This window comes from Copadichromis virginalis, linkage group LG15, assembly GCF_057382275.1.
Source record: "Copadichromis virginalis isolate Kocher_CV1m ecotype Utaka linkage group LG15, C_Virginalis_male_GT1.1, whole genome shotgun sequence".
NCBI lineage: Eukaryota > Metazoa > Chordata > Actinopteri > Cichliformes > Cichlidae > Copadichromis > Copadichromis virginalis.
Genome location: NC_140632.1, coordinates 14822447 through 14842331, shown reverse-complemented (window position 1 = coordinate 14842331; position 19885 = coordinate 14822447). Strand labels below are relative to the sequence as shown.

The 19885-nt window shown below is 39.5% G+C and overlaps 2 protein-coding genes and 1 long non-coding RNA gene across 5 annotated transcripts; 1 reads left to right on the top strand and 2 right to left on the bottom strand.

Moving 5' to 3' along the window:
- Positions 1–3546: 3546 nt before the first annotated feature.
- Positions 3547–9484, bottom strand: drc5 (dynein regulatory complex subunit 5). Of its 2 annotated transcripts, XM_085432123.1 has the most exons (6): positions 9421–9484; positions 7908–8038; positions 7693–7818; positions 7250–7587; positions 5625–6074; positions 3547–3759 (listed from the first exon to the last, which is right to left on the bottom strand). In XM_085432123.1, exons 2-6 carry the CDS (start codon positions 8002–8004, stop codon positions 3580–3582), a joined length of 1191 nt encoding a protein of 396 aa, XP_085288249.1. In that variant the 5' UTR covers positions 8005–8038; positions 9421–9484; the 3' UTR covers positions 3547–3579. The 2 variants fall into 2 exon arrangements, with proteins under 2 accessions (XP_085288249.1, XP_085288248.1); XM_085432122.1 differs by having other exon boundaries at positions 7250–7818.
- On the top strand, positions 9485–13089 carry LOC146692146 (uncharacterized). Its single transcript, XR_014915147.1, has 3 exons — positions 9485–9534; positions 9928–10117; positions 12584–13089. It is a non-coding gene; the product is annotated as an uncharacterized LOC146692146 (long non-coding RNA).
- Positions 13090–13163: 74 nt separating this feature from the next.
- Positions 13164–19405, bottom strand: rnf8 (ring finger protein 8, E3 ubiquitin protein ligase). Of its 2 annotated transcripts, none has more exons than XM_085432118.1 (10): positions 19187–19405; positions 18840–18968; positions 16803–17257; positions 16490–16697; positions 15435–15497; positions 15232–15321; positions 15034–15141; positions 14709–14913; positions 14551–14586; positions 13164–13580 (listed from the first exon to the last, which is right to left on the bottom strand). In XM_085432118.1, exons 1-10 carry the CDS (start codon positions 19310–19312, stop codon positions 13366–13368), a joined length of 1635 nt encoding a protein of 544 aa, XP_085288244.1. In that variant the 5' UTR covers positions 19313–19405; the 3' UTR covers positions 13164–13365. The 2 variants fall into 2 exon arrangements, with proteins under 2 accessions (XP_085288244.1, XP_085288245.1); XM_085432119.1 differs by having other exon boundaries at positions 13554–13580; positions 14702–14913.
- Positions 19406–19885: the final 480 nt, after the last annotated feature.

The following is a 19885-nucleotide window of genomic DNA, read 5'->3' as shown; positions in this document are numbered from 1 at the left end:
ATTTTGTAAAGCAGTAAAAAATACCCTCACTGCACTGCTGAGAAATCAGTGTCAACTCCGCCAGTTTAAAATCTTAAAGATCCATTTAGGTTCGTGTTGGGCAATATTTTCATTGAGCCTACCTCTTTATTTAAGTGCCTAGCATCAACCGTTACTGACAAGCACAAGCTGCAATGACTTCTCATCTCATCTCACTATCCTCCCATTAAAACAAGCAGAAGAACACATCAAGGTTATTGAAAACATAGGCAAAAATCCACAAGTTTGTAAGAATCAGACACAAAATGCTTTTCAGATTTCTTTTTCACATTACTCACACAGCCAGCCCTGTGCTGCTGCTGCTGCTGATGCATATCAGAGAGACAGCTAGAGAGCTGGCCATCGAAAACACTCGAAATAGGCAGAGGCCTGGATTCACTACTGATAGTGTCAGATTTAATTATATAAAAGGATTACTTTAAAACACTAAAACCTACTTCCTCTCAGCTGAGTGCATGCGGTATCTGATGGGAAATTTACTTTTGCAGCCAAGAACCGAAGCAGTGTTTAATGCAAACAGTGACAAAAGCCACTCCCCGCAGCACAACCCATCGCTCAAAGTTTGGTTTATTTCTTCCAGCACTCCTTAATATTTTTGGACAGTCATTTAGCCACTTGAAGGAATGGAGGTTAAGCATAGAGGACGTCCATAACGACGGATATACATGGATCATACTGCCATTACGGCCATCACTGAATACTATGAACCTCACCTGCGTTTAGACATTTGGTGTTGAGATTTGCCTTCCCGATAAAGTGATCAATCAGCCATACTCATTACATTCCATGTGTGTTGTTGTGTTTGGAGCTGTGGACTGAGACACAACCCCCTCATAACAGGCTGAGTCACGTTTAACTAACAATTTTAACCTGTTTTCACAACTCAAGGTCATCTATGCAACCTCACCCCAAACTCAGGATAGTATTCAGGTCAACGATTCTGCTTGCAACAACATCCCGATAATCACTCATGTTCTCATCTGCACATAAAGAAGGCGGAGGTGCAGATGCAAACATCTCCAGTCATTGAGTTTCACTTCTGCACTCGCTATTCATAAATCCATCACTTAGTCTGTGTGTAAAGGTCCGGTAAACTGCAACGTTTTAAAGTTGATTTTTGCTAAAATTGATTCCACCATGAAACACAAGAAAAATGCGGTATCTTAGCATGAAAAAGAGGTTATTACCAGAGAAATCTTCCACTAGAAAAAACATCTGCATTATCAAAGAAAACAAAACAACTCTTCAGAATAATACGTCTCATATTACCGCTCTAACAACTTAATGCGGTGGGTTATGAACAGCTTCAGGCTCCTGTATTCAAGATGCTAACACCAAAATCTCACCTGAAATCTTGAGATAGGGGGACATTTATGACAAGTGTTTGAAATAAATTAGTTTAATCACAGAAAAACTGAAGTGTACAAATGGCAAGTTATTATTTTAGGCTCTCTATACATCTTCAGTGGTTCCAGTGTGTATGTTAAACTATTCACAGAACAGATGTCAGTGATCTGAGCTAAAATGGCTGGGAATCAATTGAGCTAACAAGTTAATTTTTAGCCCATTCAGATTCTTTACTTATTTTGTAGCTGTGAAGGACTGGATCACAACCGAGCTCGTGCTGGTCAGAAGTCAGAGACTCAAGTGGACTTGCATGACTCAGAGGACAACACAAATAACAGCATGCAGTCTCCACAGGGCATTTAAATTTACCGAAATGTCTTTTTTGTTATGTTAATCAAAATATAGGAGGATGCACCGGATGTCAATGCTAAAGTCACTGTGCCACTCTGAAATCATCACAATCTCTCCTTCATCATCATCATCAAGCCTCTCAGGTGGCTTCACTGTGATATTCATACATAGTCCCATGTAAGAATAGAAAAATGTGTTTACCCGTGAAATGTTTACGCAGCAACAGAAACAAGCTATTTGACCGATTACAATCTGACTGAAAGTTTTAAAGCTATACACTTTTCCTCTATAGATGACTGTTAGAATAACATTTCTGCAAAGAAAGCAGCTATAGCCGTTATCATGTCTTATGAGGTAGATTAGGCTCGTACGATGATTTGTATTCTTTCACTCAATGATGCTTTGGGCCTCATCTTTTATACTTCCATAAATCTGTGGATTTTTAACATTGTAGAGCAGGATGGCTTTGTACTGTAAATAAATAGAGACAGGAGTGTAGAATGTCAGTCGATGTGGATATTGTGTGCACACATGCACACAAACACACACTTAACTGGAGCAGGGACAGATTTGATGTGTTGCTATTAAATGGAGAGAAGCAGAACAGTCCCCCTAAAAAGGCTGTTTTGGGATGGTTTTGTTTCCCTTTAAACACGTTTTTAATCATTTTAGAATACTTTTTTAAAAATACAAAAGCTGTTGGTGTGATTTGACTGCTTTGGGATAAGGTATATCTAAGCATAAACATATGCTTAGTGATTACTAAGGATCTAAATATAATAAATCAGTATTCTGGCATAGATTTTTCTGCTTTTTGGCTAAATTAGTCCAGAATAACCTCTCTTCAAATGGCTCTGGAGACTGATTTGTGATTTTAGGTGTGACACCTGTGACATACACCTGATTCATGGCTATGACTGTAAATTACATCTGACTGATAATTTTGTTGCCGCCTAGTTCAAGAGTTACACTATTTACCAGTAGATTATAGGTAAAAATAAAACAATGCAAGTCTGTATGTATTCCAACACCATCACGACGTTGCCTTGATGTTACATAAGGACTGAATACCAAACATGTGTATCAAAGTAGAACAAAAAACTCAATAAACTGAAATGCTCACTAAAATATCTGGTCTATTTGTTTAAAAATACACAACAGACATGCCAGAAAGACTATGATCACTGATCTGAGGTCAACTGATGCAACCAGTGTTGCATGTTTGTCAGCCAAAGGAAACTTGATACTGTCAACAAGTGTAGTAAATAGAACAGAAGCAACAGTGTGCTGGTCCATCCCCTCGGTCCCAAGCTCATTGGTTCCTGTTGCTTCATAATCAAAACAGGACATATTTTTCACACTTACTCACTGTCTAAAAAGTCTCAGCTGGAAGATTTCTGGAAATGTTACTCGAACTGGAGTAAATGTGAGTTGTGATGTTGTGATCCCTCCCCCTGCTGGCTACGCAAAGTAGGTAGATCCCGATATAAACTTTGCTCAACTTGCAGGAGACTGTTTGAAACAACAACTAATGACAGCGCAGGATACCCATGATTGATACATGACCTGGTCTGCCAGCAACCAATCATCTGCTTCAATCATTATGAATTAAGTAGATATCAGACAACTCATTTGAGATAGTTTAAAGATCTTAATGACACATCATATCCTGCATTTTTCTTACGTTAGAATTAATGTAGGGCTCACTTACATCTGTTGTGTTTTAGACCAAATTTGGTTGAATTTTGCTGCATATTTTCGTTTATTGTGGTTTTAGATGAATACGTTCATCTATTGCAAAGACAGACGGCTGATAAAGATGGGTTTATATTATAAAAACCATCAGTTGGCATTCTCAGTATTCTTCTCTCTTGGGTTTGTTTCTTGTTTTCTAAACTGGTTGTTCCAAACCATTTGGTTAATGACGGAAACTCTCCGCTCTTCGATGTCTGTCAGGTGGATATTGCATTCTGTCACACTGGTGTTGTGAGACATCGCCTCCTCCAAAGCGTTCCCTCCAACCTGCACAAATGCAAACATACACACACCTAAAAGCTCTGCTGATGGCCTCAATAACCTTGAAAAACATCTCACTGCTAACCTTGCAGTTCGAAATACGGCACACTTTATAAGCTCCCCTTTGCTGCTGCTACCAGTCTTTTGCTGTTTTTTGTAAAACAGGCATTTCTATTTCTGAAACCAAGGTCAAAAATATTGATGGTACTGCATGTTGGATTTCTGCTATGTGGGTGATTTTTGATCCTCCGCAGTGTATTCCAGTCAGAGATACAATATGCAGTTAAAATCCGAAGAAGAGAGAGCATGAGAAGGGGGAATTCAGATCTACCTCTCTTGGGGAAACAACACTTACTCAGTTTTCCATTATTACATGTTTTCCCACACATATCTATGAATATTTGAAAATCCTAGTACTTTACAGCTGCTCTGTTGACTTCACTATGCTGTGTCTGCACAGGCGTTAGCATGCTTTGAGAGTTTTTCAAAATGAACCAGCATTCCAAAGCTGACAAATTTAACAAGAAGAAGTAATAAGTGGTTACAGTGAAACCATAACTTAAAATAACAGTTTCACTCTTCCTCTCTGTCAGTTAATTTTTGACAGTTTTTAATCTGCATGGCTTTCGGGATAACAGCAAACCTATCTATCTATCTATCTATCTATCTATCTATCTATCTATCTATCTATCTATCTATCTATCTATCTATCTATTATTATTATTATTATTATTATTATTATTAATAATAATAATAATAATATCTTTGCAACTACAAATTATTTTCTTTCTTTTTTTTTTAAATCAATTATCAGTTTTATTAACTTATTGATATACTGTTTATGAGCCATGTTGACTAAATTAAAATAGGTTCTTTGGTCTAAACAGCAGTCAAAACTAATTAAAGAAGAAATAATATCACAGAATAAAAAAACGCATACACTTTAGTAGCTCGGACAGATGGATGTTTTCAACGCTATCCTTAATTGTTGCTGAGTAAAGTTCTAATAAATGAATAATCAGTTAATTATCAGTTAATTATTTTACACATGAAATTACATGAAAAGATATGATGTGGTCTTTACAAGCCTACGATGGCAATAGCCTCCTACATGGCATAGAGGACCTAGAGGGCGAGATGAAGAGAAGGGCACTATGCAAATAAAATCATTTTGCATCTACTTCTAGACAATAAGAAGAAATGTATCAACTGAATGTCTGAATTTAAAGGAAACTATTCTAATGTCTTACTTCTTATGCAAAGACGCCCAATTTGTCCATAAAATGTTATGTTTGTTAATGGTCTTTTAAGGATTCACTTTCTTGGTGGCACTTGCTTCCAGATTCAAAATACAACGTAGTTAAATCAAAAGAGAAACTTGGATGTGCATGTGAAAAGAAGGAAAGTTTTGAAGTCTAACCTTGAAATTAAAGAGTGTGTCTGTCGCCTGATACACTATATTGCCAAGTCTTCAAGATATGAAGGGGCATGGTCATTCAGGACTTTGTATGTAATTTGTATGTGCGGACAAGGATTTTAAATTCACTTCTGGATTGAATTAACTAACAAGGCAGAAACACAATCTTTCTATTCCTGTTAGTGCTTTCTTGAATATAGGGCTGTAGGGTTTTAATGTAGATTTTATCTTTGTCAACGCAAATTTCATAGGATGGTTAGGGTGCGGAATTTATACATTTTGGATAAAATGTATTCTGCAGTCCGGAGGAATGCAATCCGTTTTCTTTCAATAATAAAACAGCCACATAATAAGGAATTACAATAGACTTCTTTTTCAGCATCTTTCTGAGACAGCATGTTTCTAATTTTAGCAGTTTTCCTTGCTGCGAAAAGTAGACTTATTTCTCTCTTACCTCACCCAGTGTGTTGCAGGAGAGATTGATGCTCTTCAGGGTGTTATTCTGTGCTAACATACTAGACAGGGAAAGCACAGTAAGCCAAGTTACCCCATTGGCTCCCAGTTGCAGGTGAAGTAGGGTTTTGTTGTTCAACAAGGCCTTACAAATAGCCTGACCACCCTCATCCTTCAGACGGTTCAGACATAGATTGAGGGACACAAGAGTTGTGTTCTTGGACAAGGTATGAGCTATAGCCTTGGCCCCAGGGCCGCCAATATTGTTGTCATACAGGTTAAGGATCTCCAGCTTGCTCTTTGTGAGCAATTTGCCGATGGCTCTGGCTCCGCTGTCTCCAATCACGTTGTGAGAAAAATCTAGAGTGCGCAGGGAGGGGTGGTCTAAAAGGTACTTCACCAACAAACGACACTTTTTATCTTCAAGGTGGCTTAGATGGAGCCTAAAGAGCTGAGGAAACAGTAAGAACCTGTGATGGGTCTTTCCAAGCAACACACAAAAAATAACATGCTTACACATCAGCACCACACGATCAGATAAGTAATGTTTTATGGGTAAACATTGAAAAATTAATCAGGACACCCTCAGAATATGCTTGCCTTCATTTTTAGTGCTACAGGCTCTCAAAGTACAAAGTGGATGCTGGAAATTTGGCACTTTTTAGATCGGATTAAAATTTATTTTTTGGGGGGGATGTACCATCATAGCATTGTGTTTCTGTTGGATAAGTAGAAGAAAAACGGATGGAATAGATGTTCGGATAGACTTAAAAACTGACTATCCATACATACATCCATACATAAAAACAGTTAAAAACTATAATAAGATCAAATTTTTATCAGCTTTTTTGTTCAGCAAAATTTCTTCTATAATCAACTTTGAGCATCAGTATTGGAATATGAAATAGATAGAACTTGGTTATTCAGTCAGAAGAGTAGCAGCTCTGAGTAGAGCTGCTACTCTTCCACATTGAAAGTCCAGGTCAGGGGCTTCTGGCATCTGATTAGGATACCTAATGGATGCAGGTAAGGTATTTAGGTGTGCACTAGTAGAAGAAGGTGCCAGGGCAGACCCATTACTCACATGAGAGATTACATCTCTTGGCCTGCTTAAGAATGCCTTGGTGTCCGCCCAGATGAGCTCTGAGCGTCTCTGCTAAGACTTCTGCCCCCCGCAGCCAGAACCCAGATAAAAATTAATGGATAGATTGCAAGTATTAAAATATTACAATATTACACAAAATACATTTTTGCATTTTTTTCTGCAGAACTCTTGACATATCCTTTGATGTTGATGCTCAAAGTTGGTCACAGAAAAACAACTGCAATGAGCAACAAGTAGATTTTGACTCCTGAGTGCAACACTTGTCCTGGGTTTTAAAACTGATATTTTGCTGTAGCTTTTTGAGCTTTTTTGTTCCAAAAATATCCTGCAGCTATCCTGCAGCATCAAAATGCTGGAAAACAAAATAAGGTGCCAAATTTCAACCCAATCCCACTCCTGTTATTTGAGGGCTTGAAAAAACGTACATAGAATGGGGATTTATTTCTGCACGAAGTCGGGCGGGAGCTTTTTTCACATAGGATATCTGGAATGGGTACTATGTAATTTAATGCAATACTTACCTTTAATGTCTTACAGGACTTAAGTGCCTTGGCAAGGGACTCACAGTCCCGGTTGGTCATCTCAAACATGCTCCATTCAAAGTTCATACCACATGATTTGACTTTGTACACCAAGTGCAGCTCTTCCAGGTTTGTAAGCTTGTCAAGCAAGATCCTAAAGTCAAAGTGGTCCATACCAGATTTATCATCATCATTTGCAAGTGTCAGCTCTGATGCTTGCTCCTCATCCTCCGTCTGCGGCTCCTTGACAGGTGGCAGAAGCTGAGCAATGTTTAGCTTCTTGATGTGGTCTTTACAAAGCGTGACCATGTCTAGAACTGTCTTTGGCTCTGTTATGCCTGGAACGAAAAGTTCAATGATGTTCTCCAGCTGCCTTTCAAAAAACATTCGTTTCCAGCTTTCGCCGTAATTAGAGACGTCACAAACTTTCCACTTCTGCTCACAGCATCGCTTCCAGTAAACGCCATCTGGGAAAACATTGGCTGCGAAATGCAGAGGCAGGGAAAGGGACACTCTGTTCTGAATGAAGTCCTTCTCACTGGATGTAAGCTCTTCATATATTGGCCTTTCTGCAACAGGTATACATTTTGCAATTAAGTTCCAGCTTTATTACAAGTGAGATTATAAACTTGTGGATAATAGCGATACTAAAAACCACCTTCAAAGTTGTTCACTATGCACTGGAGAGAGAGGTTTGACAAACTGGACACTGTAGCCAGTGACCAGTCTAGATATTCAGCAATGATCCTCCTCATGTTACTGCAATCTTCACTTTGGATAAGATTAGCCCTGGAGGATAAAGAGAGGCATTATAGTATAGAGATACGGCACTTAAGTGAAATGTATGGGGAAAATACAGTGCTGTATTTGGCCCCTTCCTTATTTCTAACTTTTTTTGCATATTTGTAACATTTACATATTTTGGAACATCAAACTAAGTTTAACATTAGACAAAGATAGCCTGAGTAAATACAAAATGTAGTTTTTAAATGATCATTTCATTTATTAAGGGAAAAAGCTATTTAAATCTATCTGGCCCATCACCTTACAAATAGCCTGGTGATGTGAAAAATCTAATACCTGGTTATGCAACCCTTGGAAGCAAGAACTATAATGAAGCATTTGCAGTAACTGGCAATGAGTCTTTCACATCAGTGTGGATAAATTTGGACCCTAATTTTGGATGAATATTTTCCCAAAAGTCTTGGGGATCATCAAGGTATTTTTTGGCAAACGCCAGACGAGCCTTTGTGTCGTTTTTGTTAGCGGGGGTTTTCTCCTTGGAACTCTTGGAATGAGTCGTCACTGTCCTCTTGGAGTAACTTTGCTATGGCGGCAACTCCTGGGAAGGTTCATCGCCATTCCGAGTTTTGTCTATTTGTGGATAATGGCTCTCACCGTGGTTTGTTGGAGTCCCAAAGCCTTAGAAACTGCTTTGTCATTGACTGATAGATCTCAATGACTTTGTTTCTCAACAGCTTTTTTCAACCGTGGCATGGTGTGTTACTTTTTGTGGTCTTTTAGTCTACTACAATGATCACTGCAGTGATCAGTCCTGGGTGTGAATAGAAAATTGAACTCAGCTTTCTGAAAATGTGGTTAAAATAATAATTTAACAAACGGGGTGGCAGGCAGGCCAGGTAGGTTCAAATAGCTTTCTCCCCTAAATAAAATAATAATTTATGAACTGCATCAGCTTAATTTAAATTCAGTTAACGAACTCACTTACTTTGATTACATTTTGCGATTACGTGCAGTTTTTATTTCCTAACAATGTTCGAATAAAGTTATTACAGTAATTTTACAAAATAAGTGCCAGAAGTGGACTAAAAAAATAAATAAATAAATAATGAATAATAAAAAAGAATAAGTCAATAAATAAATCACACATTTAAAGTTTACTTCATAGACAGATATTATATTTTCAATTGTAGTTATATGGTGAGTCTAAGTAGCTCAGCTATTGGGCTATTGAGTTGCTTTTGAAGTTGGGCAGAAGTTGCTAGCTTCTGACCAATACGGTATCTTACATAGTTAGCTTAAGAGCATGTAGTCCCACCACTGTTATAGCTATCGAATAAAAACTTCTTCACGGAGCTATTTAATATTTGTTTTATGTCATTCAGTTAGATATACACAGCCTAATCCTTGTCGTATACATGCTAACATACCTGCAGTACTGGTTTAGGGTTCATCTGTTCCCATGGGAACGGAACGCAGTGAGTTTACTTTAACGTCTCTGGGAAATTTGAGTTTTTACTCTGAATGTTGACCGATACCTCGATGTACGTATAAACGTAATGTTTATACTGTTTACTGCTGTGTTTAGGAGACAAAAAAAATAAATACAAAATTTAGTAAGACACATGGAAATACGCATTTCACATGGAAATCATTTTCATTTTTGTGAGTCACCGGTTCGGGAAAACAAATTTCCGAGTTTCATGAAATGAAACAGTTTTTCTTAAATACACAAGACAGACAATGACAAGCTATAGTATTACTACTACCACTACTACTACTACTAATATTAATATTAATAATAATAACAATGAGCTGTAGAAAGAGAAGAAGAGTACAATCATAAGTTGCTTAATTTGGGAATCAAAGCTACCTGGAACAAATCGCATGTTTAAATAACATCCAGTATTTATACAACCACAGCTTTATTTTCACAGAGAAACGAGTGCTTTGTGTTTAGGTTTGCATCTGAGGAAGCAGTGATCATGCTGTGAAACACTCAGATGCCACCAAACTGCCAGATGGACCTTGGGTCTGGACCATGGGCCTTTTGGAAAAGAGCACACTGGAGTGGATCCATCTGTCTCACAAGCAACACAAAACAGGCGCAAGGCTACTGTGTAGGAGGTGAGAAATCTGTAAATACCACCTTAAGAGATTCATGGTTGTTATTAAGCAAAACATCATTTAAGGCCAAGTTATTTTACATGGATAGAGATGGAGTCACAAATTTTAGAGTCGGCTGTAGGAGCTAATTGCACTGAGAGAATGAGATGTTTGAATTTGACACCACTGTTATCACATAAGCCACAAATTACACTTAGAGCATTTTTTCATAGTCTGAAAAGCATGTAGCATAGTAAAGACGGAACGAGAGTGTGTAGACTTGCTGCTTTGATGCAGTGGAAAGATGTAACACTTAATTTCATACATTTGTGTGAATCTTTGCTTTAAAGTGCCCGAATCAAATACCAAGTAGATGCAGGATAAATTTGTTCCTTGAATTAATCATCTGTGGACTTCATCAGCTTTCATCAGTTGTGTAACATTCAAGCATGGATGAAAGCAGGTACATGATGCTGCAATCCTGACTCTGCTCCCCATATGCTTGGGCAGAGAGAGCGTGACTGAGTAACAGTTAGATAGCTGTTACTGGCATCGTGAGGTTGCTTCCAGGAGTCGGATGGCGGCTCGGATGGAGGAACGAGAGGCTCCAACTGTAGCCCCAAGGCAGTCCATCACTGTCGTCCTCGTGTAACGCGGTCCGACAGACACACGCGTCCCTCGTACTCCGGCTTTAATGGACTGGCGTGACATCAGGCATCCACAGCACAGAAGGCAAACTCACTCTGTGGGCTGCTGTCCCAGTGCTCTCTGTGGAGTGAATCACAGTGTTCGAAGGGAGGGGTTGTCACTGCACCACATAAGAGGTGCACATGTTTACTGATCAAAGTGGCATCTCTGATGTTTTGGCATGAAGCAAACAAGAGAAATGGGAAAAACCAACCAGCTATTCAACCCTACTGTTTGCCAGAGGTATCGAATCAGAAGATGCAAAAAAAAGAATAACATGCCTGGGTACTTTTACTTTTACTTTCTGGCAATGTAAGTATTTTATTTTTAAGATATAATAATAATTAATTTAAGAATGTGTGAATATTTACATTGGAATCTACCTTTTCCCCCCTAACAAATAGTGCAGCGCGGCAGGATATTTGCTTATACATCTTCCTGAATAATTGCTGTTTCTCAGGGATAATAAGTGATTTAGTTCAGGAGCATTAGATAGATGAAGTGATTATAGTGCAATTAAGACCTCAACCAAAGCCAGGCCATGGAGTTAACACAGGATCAAAGCTGTCTGTCTGCAGTCTGAGGACTGTGTGCATTAGCACCGGAGCAGCCGGTGCCATCTCTCTTTCATTTTCTTTCAGATCCCAAGGAGCTGTTGCATTAGTTACCAGGCAACAGAGCGTGTGTCTAATTACTAAAGGATAGAAGGATTTAGCAAAATAAAGTGCTTCTTTCCAAGATGGAAATCTATTTTTAAATGTGACGCCCACCGCTGGTAGATTTAGAAGTGTAACATTGTGAAGTAACTCATGATCTCATGATCTTTTTCAGATGACAGCTCTAATGGTCAAGGGGCATGATGACAATAAAGCCTTTTGGAAGTGGTGCCCTTTAAATATTGCCCTGTGCGCTTCAACAGCCCATGTAAACATCCTAATTTTAAAAAAAGAAACATAATCTCAGCAACTATGAATCATGCGAAGCTACTGAAAATTCCCACACTATGTTAAGACTTGAAGTCATTCAGTTGTTTGTTTATATGAGGCTGAAGCAGTGAGAGCTGAGGTAAACTGTGGAGTGCTGCCAGACTTTTCTGCAAGCCTCCCAGCTCCACAGCCTGTCTGCAAGGCAGGGCGACTCCCAGGTGACTCAGGGCATGAATTGAAGGCAGGGAGCCACAGAAAACAAATGACAGTATGTCGTTTTAAAAACATGTTGCCTTTATTTTTTCTAACACACTGAGACTTGTTAGTTTTGTTAACCTATTAAATGCAGGAGGATGTTTTCCAACTGAAGAACAAAAAGCTTAATGGATTTATGCTAGGTAACCAGCATTGATGTGCTTTTACCTCTTTTTCTTTTAATGGAAAAACAAACTGAACCAACAAAGCTGACGAAGGAGATTATGTTTGATCTCAACACTTCTATATAAGATTCAGTTTACTGGGGTTCAGTTAGCAGATCTTCTCCTGATTTCTAATCCCTGACTCACAGCCAGAAACCATGGCAGGCTATAATAAATGAGAGTAGCTCTGGAAAGTGTTACTATTACAGCATTACCACATTATAAACTGTGCTGCAGCCCATCAGCATAGAAATATTTCATCATAGGAGATTTATATCCATCCGTATATATCCATTCTCTTCCCCTTATCCAATTCAGGGTCACAGGGGGCTGGACTCTATCCCACTTGAAAGGCAGGGTCCTGATAGGTTGTCAGCCAATCCTGAGACTAACATAGAGAGACAGACCACCATTCACAGTCAGCCAATTAAGATAACATGCATTTCTTTGGACAGGGGGAAGAAGCCGGAGTACCCATAAAGAAGCCAGGCAGGCACAGAGGGACCATACAAGATGGATTTTTTTAAATAACTTAATAACTCCACAGTATTTTTTGTCATTATGTTGTGAAGTTTTTTTTTTTTTTTTTTTTTAAATCTGAATGCTCCATCTGCCTATCACTTTGCTGCTGGACCACCTGAATTTCCCCAATGAGGGACAATAAGGGATATTTCTATTCTAATCTAATTAAACATCCCTTTTCCAAAGCATAAAAGAGCCACTAGATCCCCTTTTTCTGCCTTTATCTGCTTTTGATAACACAATCATTGTCTGGTCATAAGGGACTGATGTTGCTGTGGTACCAGCAACATCAGTTTAAACACATTGTTTGAACTGTGAGGCTGTTTGTGAATGTAACTTAACACCAAGGTGGCGACTTTCAAAACACAGCAGAATTTTTAGTTACCTGGGCCAGTAAATGTTAAAGAAGTAAAACGTGTATCACCAAACACACGCAGGATTTCTGTGCCACTGACAAAAGTTTGAATTCCCAGGTTTACTTGAAATATAAGGAAACAGAAATTGAACTTGAAATGCATATGAATAAACTTTATTCATTTAGTTGAAAATAAAGACAACACAAATGATTATTTTACAAAAAATAACTAAACATAAACCTCCCTGGACCAAACTTTGCATCCTCTATCCTAAATGTCCCGGGAACATTCCATGGAAAAGCAAAACTCAACAGCAGAAAAGTCTAATTCCATATTACAGCCCAGAGGAGAAAAAGGGGCTAATCCTCATCTTCATCAGAACTGTCATCAGAGTATCCGCTGTACGGAGAGCTGGACTCCAAATGGATGCTACTGTCCGTGTCCACAGACAACACGGAGCTGAGGCTGCTATCTATGGACACCATGCTGCTATCGCTGTTGCTGTTGCTGTTGCTGTCGCTGTTGCTGCTACTGTCATCATCGGGGATCACCATCACCTCTGCAGATTCAGCTGCTGTGAAACACAAAAAGGCAAAAAGTTGCATTTTGCAAACATTTCACGAGGGACTCTCAAGCTCTTTGTCAAACTTTAAAAAGATGAGATCAGCATTGCTCTGTCTTTCAAATTGGAAACAAATCTGATGAAAACTAAAACCACCAACATCAGGACCAGACGATGCTCATTTTCACCACCACTATACCGCACATTAATACACTAACTCAACTATACATAATGTTGTAGCTCCTTCTGTAGGAAAGCTCAATTTTTTTGCAATTTTAATACAGAGAAAATGCTTCATTGTGCTGCCATCTTGTGTTTGAAAAATCCACCTCTCCTCATCACAACCCCACCTGGTGCTATAGGGTGATGATTTGGGGTTGTTTTAGAGCTACGGGACCTGGACACCCTGCAGTCTTTGAGTCGACCATGAATCCTCCGTGTACCAAGGCAATCGAGAGTGAAATATGAAGCCATTTTTTGACAGCTAATGCTTGGCTGAAACTGAGTCATGCAACAAGCAATGATCACAAGCACAGCAGCAAACTACAACAAACTGTATCTGAAAAAGAACAATTAAGGTGCAATAGCCCAAAGTCCAAACCTAAACAACTGAAATGTTACAGTGGGACATTAAGAGAGTTTTGGATAAACAAATACCCACGAACCTCAATAAACTTAACAACACTGTAAAGAACAGTGGGTCAAAATTCCTCCACAACGTGAGAGACTTAAAGTCTTACAGAAAATGGTTACTTCAAGTTATTGCTGCTAAATGACTACAAGCTATAAGCTACTGAATCATGGGGTACACTTAGTTTTTCATAGGACTGAACAAAGTTTTGTTTTTCACTATGAACTAAAATGTGACATCAGCATATAAATCCACAGACACCCACAGATGACACACTACTGAACTCCTCCCTGTTGAATAACCCGACCGACTCGACAGCATCAAAGAAACATTTCACTGCTTTCCACTGACCTGATCTGATGACTTCATGGTCAACAGCTCGCTTATCTGAAACAAGGAAAACTTACTCTGAGTGGTTTGTGTTTGTAAGTGAAAGCAGACGTCATAATGCCACGCATGCATCTCTGACTGTATTTGATGTAGGACACCACTGTTAACGCACCTCTCACCTTTCCTCTCAGAGATGAGGGTCTGCCGCCTCGCCTTCATGTCCAGGCTCAGGTTTTCCACCATACGGTCGATGCAGTTGTCCAGCGCCAGACAGCGGGTCTGAGACTGGATGGCCTGCCGGCAGATGGGACACTCATCTTTCTTTTTGCGCCACTGATTGATGCAGTAACAGCAGAAGCTATGAGCGCAGTTCAGAATGACGGCCTGCAGGGGATCAACCAAGGTGATGACAGTTAGAGGCGTCTAGTATACAAATCAGCTCAAACACAAAACAACGTATAATAAGTTTCATAATAATTGCTTTTAAACTGTAATCAGCTCTACCTCAATGAAGAGCTCTGAGCAGATGATGCACTGAAGCTCATTCTCCAGCACTTCGGTCACTTGTGTAACTACTTCCTCTTTTTGGGCTCTTGCCTTTTCCTTTTCCTCCTGTAACAGATGAAATGGAGTGAAGCCTCGAAAGCAAAAGCAGGTGGAAATATGTGAAGGGAAAAAAATAAATGCATTGATTAAATATACCTTTGTCACCTCCAACTCCTTGTTTTTGGCCAAGAGAATCTCTTCAAAGCCTTGTCGGGAGAGCGCAAGTTCACCTATCACTTTCTTTTGCTAAGGATTTGTGGAAAACAAATTCACATATTAAAATGTATTCTGCTTTACCAAAATGCAAGCACTCTAAATAATAACAGCTACTGCACACAAATTAGTTTGATCCGACATACTTCTTGCAGGGCCTCTTCAAGCTGCTTTTTTAAAAGCTCCTCTTGTTGCTGCGTTTTCTGCTCCTACAAGCATAAAAGGGTGAAAGAGAATATTTTGAGTTTTGCAATTATTTATGCAAAAATTGTATTCTTTGGATTATAGGTGCAAAAGTATTGGGCCTACACTGCTTAATCTTTGGTATTTGTGAAAGAATGGACCTTTCAAGAGAGCTCACTGAATTTGAGTGTGGTGCTATTGCAACAAGTCAAGTTGGATTTATTTGTACAGCACCATTCAGACACGAGGAAATTCAGAGCACTTTGCAGAGGAATAGAAAGACACATAACCCCCCAATATGAATGCATACTCACATACAATCATGATAAAATATAATAACACTAATAACAGTGGGAAAAACATCCAAGACTAGTTTTTGTCCATCTTCTGTAGAACTGCTCATCACCATGAAACATGCTGAAAGCGTATCAGCATATCATCCCAATATCTGTGCATCTACTTTCACACAGAGGCTGTATTTACTCTCTATGTGAGCGTAGAGGCCTCTATGTTCCTCAATGGATATGCCTCCACAGACCATCATGAACGCAACACCAAATCAGTTGTGCTAAACAATGTTACAGGCAGCACAACATTTTCCAGTGTCTATCATTCGTGCTTTGGGTGAACTGCTCTCATCCGTGAAAAGGAGAGACCTACCAGTTCTGGTATTCTATAGCTAATCCCAATCGGGCACCACAGCGCAGGGCAGTGAGCACAGCCCTCAGCGGAGGACGTCAGCCCCTCAGGCCACCCTTATGAGTCTGTTTCTGACTGTTTGGTCAGAGACACTCACACCAGAGGCCTGCTGGCTGTCAAATAACTAAAATTTAATGACAGATTTGATTTAAAATAGCATCTTACAAAGCAGTGCCAATCAAGCATGAACTGTCACTTGTAGGAGCTTTAAAAAAAAAAGTAACAACAAGACAACAAACAGAGGCTATTTTTAAAATGGGTGCTAATGAAGGAACTCCTGTACATAAAAGACACTACAACAAAACAAAAAACAACTCACCTCTAGCAGCCTTTTAGTCTCACTAAAAGACTTCTCTAATGTCTCCATCCTGTGCATTTTAGCTCTGAGTGTATCTAGTTGACCCCGCAGCTCCCTGACCTGCTCCTCTCTGAGCGGGTCAGCCTGTCGGGGCTCCCCCTCCAGGGAGGCGACCTGCCTCTGGGTGTTATCCACCTGCTCCCTTAAGAGCAGAATGTTCTGACTGTACCTGCAGACAATAAACAAGGAAAATAAAACTTCAGAGTAGTATTTTTCACTCATTCTTTTATTACTGGGTACATTTGTTTCTTATCTTGCTGTTATTCTGGCTTACATTTGCAAGTTGTCAAAGTCACGGGTAGCACTGGAGCCATCTGAAGGTCGTTCTGCTTGACGGTCATCTCTGCCAGGTCTGGTTCCCTCTGGCTTTATGTGACTGAGTCGCTGCTGACCTTTTAGCGGAGATAAAGGGCAGGGCACTGCCAAGGACTTGTCTGCAGAAGAGCAGCGGTAGAGTTTGGGCTTCGAGGTAGATGGCTCCACTTCTTCCATGGTCAATTTCCTCTTGGGCTTCTTGGATATGTGGGCAGATTTTGAAGTTACTCGCTCTACCAGTTTCTTTGCCAGGAAGCGTTTAATGTCTCTGAGGGGCTTCTGGACGACGACATAGTCAAACTCTGCTTTGTTTCCAATTACAGGAACTCCGAGCTGTATGGAGTCTCCGAGCCTGACCGGATGGGCTTCATCGGAAGGCAGACGAGTTCCATTCACCCAAACACCATTAAGACTCTGAGGGAAAAAAACAGAACCAAAATAATACACTGGTACAGAAACATATTTAAAACTGAATTAACTTGAGAATTTAAATGTACTTTAAAGTCACAAATGCCCAAACTTAAGCTCAGACATATTGCCATTTGCTGGAAATAACAGGACTGTAAAAAGGCATCTATGGATAAATACAAACTCATCACACGGCTGAAAGGCCACACATGCAAATATTAAGTGACCCACTAAATTTCATGGACTTTGTAGCATCTGGTATGACCCAGAGCCGTATCCCAGCTGGGAGACAGGAGTCATTTTCATGTGGTGGCATGACAGAGGTGGTCGACAGATGTCACGAAGGTACCGTGGATTGTTTGTAGTCCATGTGTCTTGTACGGGATGTTCGCACAACAAGCCTACACTACTTAAACATCCTGTCTCCAAGACATTTACACATGGTGGAGAGTAAACTGTTTAAGGATATTTCCTCACACCGAAACAATTTCAGGAGCCGTCTCAGCAGGTGATTCCACTCCTTCGTGTCCAGGACACTGAAACTCTTTTCAAACATGCAACATTTTACAATGATGTCATTCTGCCGTTCAGACTGTAGGTCATGTCCACGTTAACGTTCCCCACCACAGCTTCATTCAGAGACACATACAAAAGGGATGGGCGACAGAGCAGTTACTAATTTTTGTACATGAGATTACCAAAGACTACATAGTTGAGTTCAGAAAGCAAAATGAAAGCAAGTATGAAAGACAGAGATTTATTCATGAACTGCACGCGGATAGGCTGAGGCTGAAATGGAACAAACCGACAGGTGTTACAACCGAGAGCTTACAGAGAGAAATTTTGGACTTTTTAAGCAGATCCCAGATAAAGACACTGAAATGAACCCATAACTGGAACTGGTATTTTTCCATTGTATTGTACACCAGGATGTGTTGCATAAGTCAGTGCTAAAAATGAACACATTACTGATGCTTGTTGCACTTTTGATTCCCTACTGCAGAGAACTTCGAGTCAGTATCAGCGCTGGATTTGAATTCTTCTCTCAAAAAGGAGAACTTTCAACACATAAGGAGGCATGCACAGAAGATGTTGGTCCTCTTTGAATCTAACTTCATACGTAAACAGACATTCTTATTAATGAAGTTTATCAAATCCCACCTTAGTGCTGACAGTGAACCGGACTTTAACACACTTGTTAAAGGCCAAAACAGACTAGATTTCATTCACGAGTAAGGAAGAAAAAGACAAAACTGCAGATGAAGAAATTTACACTACAAGTAAAATACCATAGCATGGAAAGTTTGCATAAGGATGCACACTGTCTTAACAATCTTTGGGGAAATGTTCATTAAATAGTAATGATAAAATATTGGCAGTTTAACTTAATCTATTTCACATTTTCAATGCCTAACATCTAATGTGATTTGATGTTGCTGTTGAAGGTCCTGAACCTTTGGCCTTCTGCATTTTAGTATACCTCAGAACATAAAACAGTATATGATTAGTATGGTATTGATGTTCACCTTTCATCTCATGTTTCTAGAGTTATAAGTAAAATATATTTCACAATAAAGCTCGTTGTCACCTTCTTGTCTGTCACTGTCCAGTGGCCGTCTTCACTTTGCCTGAAAGTGCAGTGCAGTCTGGAGATCATTAGGGGACAGGTGGGAGACAGTAGTTGGTAGGTTACATCCACACCACGTCCAATGGTGATCTGCACAGCCAAAAATAAACATGTTAGTTAGCTCCAGTCTGCATCTCCGGTTTTATAAAAACGGACAGGGACACTCTTCAGCTTAAAACACTTCTTAATTATTAACCATAAATTGGGGGTAATGTTCCCCCAACATGTAAACTGGAATCTGCCGTGAACTTCAGCAAGCTTCATGTTAGTATAAATATAGCACGTTAGCTAACATTAGCAAGCTGCACCTCTGTGTTTTCGAACAAGCGAAGCCAGTCTGAGTTCCTCCCGACTCTCATCAGACAAAAAACCTCCGAGTCCGGATATTCATCGTCTTCAGCCGCACAGCAATCCGCCGCCGTCTCTTTATCCATCTTATCTCATTCTGTCAGCGGCCAAGTCGTCCGAAAGGACACCACTAGCTGCGCTGTTTCAGCTCCTCCGCCACATCCCGACATACTGGGAGAAACCGGAAGACATTTCGATTTCTTTCAAAATAAAGGCCACAGATGTGCTTCAACGCTTATCTTTGGACAGCCCATGAATCACTTGGATCCCTCTAAAATCATTTAGTTGTTTTTTTTTATTAATTCAAAATTTATTCAGCTTTTGCAGACCCAAAGTAGAAATATTACGGTGTCCATGAACATATTACAGTAGGGAGAAAACAAGACGTAGAGTTTTACGTGCGGGAAACGTTTCGTCACTCATTCAAGTAACTTCTATCTTAGCTGACTGCAGGTTTCATTCTAAACAGTGTATTCACATAATGCGAATATACTGTTTATAGAGTTGCTAATAAGGTCTAGGATTTCATTGCCTGCATGACTGAGCAACCATCAAGACAAATAAATAAATAAATAAATAAATAAATAAATAAATAAATAAATGAAATAACACTTTTAAATTTTATAATAAAAGGTAATCATGTGGACCCTGTTAGTGTT

Excerpts from the sequence above, each read along its gene's own strand:
- rnf8 (XM_085432118.1), bottom strand. The coding sequence starts at position 19,312 with ATGGATAAAGAGACGGCGGCGGATTGCTGTGCGGCTGAAGACGATGAA. Across the intron at positions 15,322-15,434 it reads TTGAAGAGGCCCTGCAAGAA|CAAAAGAAAGTGATAGGTGA; the intron begins GTATGTCGGATC and ends ACAAATCCTTAG. Across the intron at positions 13,581-14,550 it reads CCATGAAGTCATCAGATCAG|CAGCTGAATCTGCAGAGGTG; the intron begins GTCAGTGGAAAG and ends TGTGTTTCACAG.
- drc5 (XM_085432122.1), bottom strand. The coding sequence starts at position 8,004 with ATGAGGAGGATCATTGCTGAATATCTAGACTGGTCACTGGCTACAGTG. Across the intron at positions 6,075-7,249 it reads AGTCCTGTAAGACATTAAAG|CTCTTTAGGCTCCATCTAAG; the intron begins GTAAGTATTGCA and ends CTGTTTCCTCAG. Across the intron at positions 3,760-5,624 it reads CCTGCAACACACTGGGTGAG|GTTGGAGGGAACGCTTTGGA; the intron begins GTAAGAGAGAAA and ends GCATTTGTGCAG.